This window comes from Mercenaria mercenaria, unplaced genomic scaffold, assembly GCF_021730395.1.
Source record: "Mercenaria mercenaria strain notata unplaced genomic scaffold, MADL_Memer_1 contig_5019, whole genome shotgun sequence".
NCBI lineage: Eukaryota > Metazoa > Mollusca > Bivalvia > Venerida > Veneridae > Mercenaria > Mercenaria mercenaria.
In genome coordinates, this window is record NW_026463298.1 from 56,847 (window position 1) to 66,464 (window position 9,618).

Sequence of the window (9,618 nt, forward strand, 5' to 3'; positions counted from 1 at the left end):
AGATGACCCATTTTCAAAATTGGTCTAGATTTCATCAAGGTTATCATTCTGACAAAATTTCATGAAGATCAGTTGAAAAATACAGCCTCTATCGCATACACAAGTGTTTTCTTTGATTTGACCTAGTGACCTACTTTTTAACCCCAGATAGCCCATTTTCAAACTCGGCCTAGATTTCATCAAGGTAATCATTCTGACCAAAATTCATGAAGATAAAATGAAAAATACAGCCTCTATCGCATACACAAGGTTTTTCTTGGATTTGACCTAGTGACCTACTTTTTGACCCTAGATGACCCATATTCAAAGTTGACTATATTTCATCAATGCAATCGTTCTGACCAAATGTCATGAAGATCAATTGAAAAATACAGCCTCTATCGCATACACAAGGTTTTTCTTTGATTTGACCTAGTGACCTAGTTTTTGACCTGAGATGACCCACTTTCGAACTCAGCCTAGATTTTATCAAGGCAATCATTCTGACCAATATTCATGAAGATCAGTTGAAAAATACAGCCTCTATCGCATACACAAGGTTTTTCTTTGATCTGACCTAGTTTTTGACCCGAGATGACCCATTTTCAAACTCGGTCTAGATTTCATCAAGGTTATCATTCTGACCATTATTCATGAAGATTAATTGAAAAATACAGCCTCTATCGCATACACAAGGTTTTTCTTCGATTTGACCTAGTGACCTAGTTTTTGACCCGAGATGACCCATTTTCGAATGGCCTAGATTTCATCAAGGTTATCATTCTGACCAATATTCATGAAAATTAATTGAAAAATACAGCCTCTGTCGCATACACAAGGTTTTTCTTTGTTTGACCTAGTGACCTAGTTTTTGACCCGAGATGACCCATTTTCGAACTCGGCCTAGATTTCATCAAAGTTATCATTCTGACCAATATTCATGAAGATTAATTGAAAAATACAGCCTCTATCGCATACACAAGGTTTTTCTTTGATTTGACCTAGTGGCCTAGTTTTTGATCCTAGATGACCCATTTTCAAATTCGGCCTAGATTTTATCAAGGTAATCATTCTGACCAAATTTCATGAAGATCAGTTGAAAAATACAGCCTCTATCGCATACACAAGCTAAATGTTGACGGACAGACGACATACAGACGACAGACAGACAGACGCCGGACATCGAGTGATCAGAAAAACTCACCTGAGCATTGTTCAGGTGAGCTAAAAAAGAAAAACAGTTAACGTCATTCAAAACATAGTTTTGATTTATTATCAAACACACTGCACAGAGAAACGTGTATGGGTTCCTATCCTTTACATCTGATGGCAATCCCAGAGATTTGTGTGGTTGATTGAACACAGCTACAGTCCTTGCGAACTACTCCTTTGACTTTTGCCGGGAATCCAGTGGATCCAACTGGCTGACATTTGCCGTTACTGTCCAAACATTCTAAAAAACACAACACATATTTATTATGTTTGCGTATCATCGGCTACTGGTGTTTTGAGAATTATCCTTTTATAGGTATTTGCATCATCTTATATAATATGTGTAAGCCATATGGAGCTGATATATAAACATATCATATATCCATAAACGAAGTTGACGAATAAGGAAAATCAGTTCCTTTACACATTTGATCATTAAATGTTTCTATTTGATGGAATTCAACTTAAAAGACCTCTATTCAATAGACTCAGATACATCTGAGTATAATTATTATTTGCCTTGTTGCGTTCTATGCCTTCAAAGGATCTCTTAATGAATATTTTTGTAAACTTGACTTACTTTGTTCGAGCATTTTTGACAAATAACCAAGATTTTTCTTCTCGCATTTGTAAATGAAACAAATGTTCGTTCGTTTCTCCGTCCATCTCTTTCCAATATCATGACACTGGCTGTCAGTAGCCCGGCAAGCTATAAATATATTACATAAAGATTGAAAAGAAGTATCAAAATATGCAATATATATAATTAGTGAACGCTTAATATCCTCAACATCTAACTAAGAAGTAAAATCTTCAGCGTTAAATTATCGAGTGGGAAAAAGCGTATCGACCAATCATAGTCTTGACACGTTTTTCTGAAATGTAAAATGTGATTAAATCCTGTTTTTTTTTAAACTTCAGAATTCGGCGGATAAAAAAGATAGAGTCTTGCGCGCGATCATTTGCTAGACTGATTTGAACATTTTTACCTCACTCTTGACCTCACACACGTTTGAATAATGTGAGTCTATGAAAAAAAAAATTTTGGAAACATTTTTGCGAATAGAATATTTTCTACAGTGTAGATTTTAATGAAATTTCTCAAAGTCGTAAATACACATACGGCCTATAATATGGTGAAATTAAATGTAAATGTTTGTGTGCTAGTTTTTTTGAGGTATTTGCCCATGATTTAAGTGTGTTATTTCAGCGTTTTTTGGCTGAAAATGTAACTCAAACGAGTCTTCCGTTACAGCCGGGGAATGCCGAACACACGTTTCTATGCACTGTTGTTTTTTTGAGGTATTTGCCCATGATTTAAGTGTGTTATTTCAGCGTTTTTTGGCTGAAAATGTAACTCAAACGAGTCTTCCGTTACAGCCGGGGAATGCCGAACGCACGTTTCTATGCACTGTCCGTCTTGCGACAGTGCCATACTTTACTTTCAACGAATGTCTGATTTTCAGTCCTACAGACAAGTGCTCATCAAGTGTCTCAGATGGGTTTTAACCTCAGTCTGCGTCTGCGTCGGCGTCGGCATCATTATTTGGTTAAGTTTTTATATGTAAGCTGATATCTAAGAAACCCTTTTTGGCAATGGATTGAAACTTTAGACACTTATGGGTGCAAAGGTTCCATTATCCTACTTTACAGTTTTTAAAAGATATTTTGCCCCTTCTTTGATCACTTTTGATCTTTGGATAATCCTAGTGCCCATTAATGAAATTTCACACACTTGTTCATTGTAATGATTTGACATGGTATGATCAGGATATATCACTCTATTTTGCAGGTTTACAAATGTGCCACTTTATCAACTTAGCAAAAATAAATCAAGCAACTGAACATTTAATGAATTAAGAATTGTATGTGTACGATATAACTTACTTCATAGCAAGTAATCATAACACGGGCAAAGTGAACTTACCTCCTTTGTCGAGAGAGAAGAAAGCGTCTTTGTACTTGTTGCTGAATTTACATTTGTAATGCATGCACGTGTCTGTGACCTTCTTGTAACCGACCTTTCTACATACACCTTCGTCATCACACCCTGAAATATTCATCATTCCAGAAAGAAATACTTATGTTCACATTTTACAAAACGGAACTACCACTTTAATTGAGGTAACGGCTGAGAAACACCGATATGAGCTTAAAAGGTGATGATATCTTCATAAGAAGTCAAGTTTTTTTCTGCTACTATGGCTAAGAGGACATGGTAGGGTATTTCTCTCTGTTGTAATTTTTATGCCTCTGAATGCTCTTAAATGTCGACAATGCTGTAACGGTATCATCACACCGGCGTAACGTAACAACGAAATGAGGAATAACAACAGTGTAGTTCAAGTCGTTAAAGAAAGGATGGTCATCTCCCACGGGTTTTTGTCGGAATATGGTAAAACACGACTCAGATATCTCAAAGTCAAACAGTTTGTGTTACATTCAATGCAGTACTAGTGGACGAAATGAAAAGAAAACTACACAGATATATACTGTTTACATTTCTATAATATTTGCATCACTAGTGTACTGTATATTTGCGTTCGCTACTCCGTACAATATACCTGCAGAAATGGGCGCAATGCTTTGGTGGGTCATATTTCCTGTTCGGTATAAAACACATTTTCTTGTTCTGCAACCATCTGCCCATGTACTGTTAACCGCCATGCATGTTTGGTTAAAGAAACAACCTAGTTAACATGTAAAGGAACATTGAAGTTAAGAGAAATATAATGTTATAAATTAGATGCCCACGGGCAACATGTCGAGCCCGCCAGCTGTCAAAAGGACTGGTAGTTACACATGACACTCCCTGTCTCATTGAGGCAAATATTTATGCCAAATAAAAAAGAGATTGCAAAAAGTTACAATATAAGTTATTTAAAGTAACAACTAAGGGACGTATAAATCTTAAAAAAAAAAAGAAAAAAAATTCTAAGTCCACACAAAAATCCTCACCAGTAGAGATAGGTCAAAATTCACCTGAAAATTGGATGTAACTTACATGTCGTACTACAGAAAAGTGGTCTTGATTTTTCTCTACGACCAGTAATAAAAAAGTTACAAATATAAGCTATTTATAGTAACAAAAAGGGAAGTAATTACAGGATCTTGGGCATGACATTCCGTCTCATGATGATGAACAATTGTGCCAAGTTACATCAAAATCCCTCTATGCTTCAAAAAGAAATGCTCCAGACAAAGTCATTCTTGTATCTGACTTTTGACCTCTAAGTGTGACCTTGACCTTAGACCTAGGGACCTGGTTCTTGCGCACGACACTCCGTCTCATGGTGGTGAACATTTGTGCCAAGTTACCTCAAAATCCCTCCATGCATGAAGAAGAAATGCTCCGGACAAAGTTGTCATTCTTGTATCCTTTCACCTCTAAGTGTGACCTTGACCTTAGACCTAGGGACCTGGTTCTTGCGCATGACACTCCATCTCATGATGGTGAATAATTGTGCCAAGTTACATCAAAATCCCTTCATGCATGAAGAAGAAATGCTCCGGACAAAGTCATCTCTGAATTTGACATTTGACCTGTAAGTGTGACCTTGACCTTTGAGATAGTAACCTGGGGTTTGCGCATGACACAACGTCTCACTGAGGTTAACAGTCACGCCAAATATAAACAAGATTGCTCCATGCATGTCAAAGTTATGGTCCGGACAAACAAATCCGGATGGACACACGGACGCACGCACGCACGCACGCACTCACGCACATACACCGAACAGCCATTTGGACAACTATGTCTTCGCATCCGCAAGCGGGCTCGACAAAAAGTGTTTGGCCTAATCAAGCCTGATAGCAAAATAAAATCAAAATAATAGAAAAACGAGACAGAATCAATTAATTGTAAAACTTGACCAATGCTTTTTATTAAAGTTAAGAATATAAATTTGAAATGAACATATCATACCGGTATTCAACAACTTTAAGCTAACAGTGAATTTTCCATTTCAATTTAAAATGTATTGAATGCACAAACTATTTCTAATAACAGAACATATTTTAACAAATAACAAAACTTAAAATGACCAAACATCATATACACTTTTCACACACAAAGTTATGAACAATGTTTAAAGCCTCAAACACACAATGCACTATATACATATAAAAATCTAGAATCAACACACTGTATCCACTAATGGAACACAACAAACCAAATAACAAATAAACATTTGTAACTAGATAAAACAAGAGCGCCGCCAAGCGGGGCAATATACGCCCGAAGGGTTACATCAGAGGATGGGAGCAAAATAAAAAGAACTTGACTGTTGAAGCCCAAAGGACAGGAACAAGAAAAAGAAGAAATTCCAAAAAAAAAAAAAAAAAATCAAAGTCCACAAAAAAATTCTTACCTGGTAAAGTTATGTCAAAATACATCTAAAAATTGGATGTTCCATCCATGTTGTACCACAGAAAAGTGGTCTCGGTTTTTCCCTACTGCCAATAATAAAGAAGTTTCAAAATAAGCTATTTATAGTAACGTAAAAGGGAAGTAATTCCAAAAAAACTATTGTAAGAGAACAAAAAGGGATCTGTCAAGTAAAACCAAGAGCACTGCAATGCATAGCAATATACACAAGGCAAATATATATATTGATTTTGACCCCTAAGTGTGACCTTGACCTTGAAGCGAGTCATCCAAAACATGCGCTCTGTGCCAAGTTTCTTTGAAATCCTTCAAGCAGTTCAAGAGTTACAGAGCGGACACAGCAAAGTCATATATGACCTTTCACTCCTAAGTGTGACCTTGAAGCTAGTCATCCGAAACAAGCGCTCTGCACGTGAACATTTGTCCCAAGTTTCTTTGAAATTTTTCAAGCAGTTCAAGAGTTACAGAGCGGACATGAAACACACTCATATGACCTTTGACCCCTAAGTGTGACATTGACCTTGAAATGGGACATCCAAAACATGCGCTCTGCACGTCGTCTCGGTGTGGAGAATATTTGTTTCTTTGAAATCCTTCAAGGGGGTTCAAGAGTAACAGAGCGGACACGAAATTGCTAACGGACAGACGGACGGACAGACGGACACCGGGCCCATAACATAATACGTCCCTTCGGGCGTATAAAAACTGAAAAGTGAACATATAATGTGCATCCACTAAGTTTAGAGTGAACTTAATACAACTGTAATAATATACAATTACTGCCTTTTGGTGAGGTCGATTTGTCGATTTATCGACCTGATAAAAGCGATATCGACCGAACTTAAAAGGCAACATTTTTTAATCCCCCGCCACAAGTGGTGGGGGTTATAGGAATGGTCTCCATCCGTCCTCCCGTCCTTCCTTCGTCCGTCTGTCCGTAACACTTTCGCGTCCGCTCCATATCTCCTAAACCCTTTGAAGGATTTTCATGAAACTTGGGTCAAATGATCACCTTATCAAGACAATGTGCAGAACCCATTCTATGAGTCAGCCTTGTCGGCTCAAGGTCAAGGTCACAACTCAAGGTCAAATGTTTGAGCCTTCCATTTTGTGTCCGCTCTATATCTCCTAAACCCCTTATAAGAACTTTATAATACTTGGGTCAAATGATCACCTCATCAAGACAATGTGCAGAACCCATGAGTCAGCCATGCCGGCTCAAGGTCAAGGTCACAACTTAGAGTGAAAGGTTTGAGCCTTCCAATTTGTGTCCGCTCTATATCTCTTAAACCCTTTGAAGGATATTCAACAAACTTAGGTCAAATGATCATCTCATCAAGGCAATGTGCAGAACTTATGAGTCAGCCATGCCGGCTCAAGGTCAAGGTCACAACTGAAGGTCAAAAGTTTGAGCCTTCCATTTTGTGTTTGTTCTGTATCTTCTAATTCCCTTGAAGGATTCATATGAAACTTGGGTCAAATGATCACTTCATCAAGGCAATATACAGAATCCATGAGTCAGCCATGCCGGCTCAAGGTCAAGGTCACAACTCATGGTCAAAGGTTTTAGCCTTCCATTTCGTGTACACACTATATCTCCTAAACCCATTGAAGGAATTTTATAAAACTTGGGTCAAATGATCACCTCATCAAGGCGATGTGCAGAACTTATGAGTCAACCATGCCGGCTCAAGGTCAAGGTCGCAACTTAAGGTGAAATATTTGAGCCTTCTATTTTGTGTCCACTCTGTATCTCCTAAACCCCTTGATGGATTTTCATCAAACTTGGGACAAATGATCACCTCATCAAGAACTCATGAGTCAGCCAAGTCAACTCAAGGTCAAGGTCACAACTCAAGGTCAAAGATTTGAGCTCTGTATCTCCTTAACCCCTTGAAGGATTTTCATGAATTTTGGGTCAAATAATCACCCCATCAAGACCTTGTGCAGAATTCATGAGTCAGCCATGTCAGTTCAAGGTCAGGGTCACAGCTAAAGGTCAAAGGTTTACCCTTTCACTATCCAGCAGTGGCGGGGGATTTAGCTGTCTTTCAGACTGCCTTGTTATTATTAAATCCAGCCTACTTATAAAAATTGGATACAAATATCTGTTTTCGCAGTAAATTGTGCGCGACGTCGCATTGTTTTGACGTCGAACTATCATGGCGTCACAGCTGGAGGTCAATACGTGTTTTTGACTCCGCCTTTGAGTCAATGCAACCTTTTACCATTGATCTTGTGACTAGACCAATGGAAAATACTTAAAATACTAGCAAAAAATGAGCATACTGTATGCATCAAATAAGTTAAAATAGAAATGTATAAAGCGAACAAACCATTTCCAACACCAGAGACTTGCATCACAGGGCCATCCGGTCCATTAATTTTGATACACTGGTATTCTATACATTCTACAGTATCATTCCATACTTCATTTTCAGAATAGCATTTGTTGTTCAAAGAGCAACCTGTCCAAAAATATAACATATTTCATCAAGACGAACCCTGTCCAAAATGTAATATTATACTGTCAAAAATACAATATATTTCCGAAACAAGCTTTTTTCCTTCATTTCTCTTTAAATATAAGACAGTACTATGCAATACTATTCAAATTGTAAATCATTATAGAAACTCCAAATGTGCACGGTAATAAGAAGATTATGATTAGTACCGAGTAAATCGTCAGCAAACGTATATTAAAAACATATGTTCTTTTTGAACATAAACAAATTTGAAAAACCTCCATTTTTGCATTATTTGTTGATGAATTATTCCAAACGTTCTAGACTTCCTGTTTAGTACTAAATGTCTTTCTTTTTCATACAAAGTTAATGTTTCGTGAAAAAAACCCTTTCCTTCTTGTTTCATCACGACATTAATAAAGACAAGTCAGAAAGTGCTGTTAAAGAGGATTTTATGGATGTTGAAAGTGCTGTTAAAGAAGATTTTATGGATGTTGAAAGTGCTGTTAAAGAGGATTTTATGGATGTTAAAAGTGCTGTTAAAGAGGATTTTATGGATGTTAAAAGTGCTGTTAAAGAGGATTTTATGGATGTTGAAAGTGCTGTTAAAGAGGATTTTATGGATGTTGAAAAGACTGTAGCGAGACTGATGCCACAATTTAAAAAAACTGGGTCAGAATGTTGACTCAGGAAAAATATTTTTGGCCATAAAACTATAATTAGTAAATTGATAAAGATGTAATACCACCCCTAGAAATCTATAGACTGATGTATATATATATATATAAATATTAGATATGTATCGAGAAATATGCACGAGTTCTGGTCGACTTTAGGAGCGCAATATTATTCCGCGAAGGAACCAGTTCATATTTCTGGTGCCAGTTTTAACAACTCAGTTGTTCTGTTTAATTTATGATTAAAGAGGCTATTAATATTATATTTTACCCTGTTTGGACACTGAAAACAAGGTAGTTTCTGAACAAAGTAAGAATATTCTACTACTAGGCAGCTTAAGATAATGAAATCAAAGATTATTTACTATTAAACGGAGTGAACAATAGTTATATCACTAAAACGATCTAAAATAGAAAAATAATCAAGTGTTTGTACGTAATCTCATATATGTACGTTTTGATAGACAAACTCTTATAAGGATCAATAGGCAATCGCTTGCATCTAAAAAGAATCAGCGAACATATAAAAGACATGTTATGGAACATTTAAATTACTGAATAGTCAGGAGACACGTTTAACTACAAAGTAATTTGTATGTGACTCATTGTGCAATGGCTTATTGTTAGGACAATGCATACGTGTATGGTAAAACAGAAAAAACATCGCTAAATACCATTTGATTACAAACGAAGTGCTCTTAATGTACCATGGTTCGCATGTCTTTGTTTTAGGTCAGATCTACATGTCTATTTGAAATGAATGCTATCCTAACTATTTCACTTGCTCTACCGGCTGAGCTAACTGGCTGCCTGTATATATTCTCAACCTTTTAGTAATCAAGTCCTAAACTGTGACACTTCTAAAGGTTGCAAAAACTGCACATACCCACTTTGACAA

At 36.8% G+C, this 9,618-nt stretch overlaps 1 protein-coding gene across 1 annotated transcript; it reads right to left on the reverse strand.

The window, feature by feature from the left end:
* Nucleotides 1-1,220: 1,220 nt before the first annotated feature.
* Nucleotides 1,221-8,046, reverse strand: LOC128554405 (uncharacterized; the record flags this gene model as incomplete). Its single annotated transcript, XM_053535686.1, is given in 5 exon segments — nucleotides 1,221-1,432; nucleotides 1,772-1,900; nucleotides 3,119-3,241; nucleotides 3,756-3,881; nucleotides 7,915-8,046. Coding segments are annotated over 5 exon segments (546 nt in total). The 3' UTR covers nucleotides 1,221-1,289.
* Nucleotides 8,047-9,618: the final 1,572 nt, after the last annotated feature.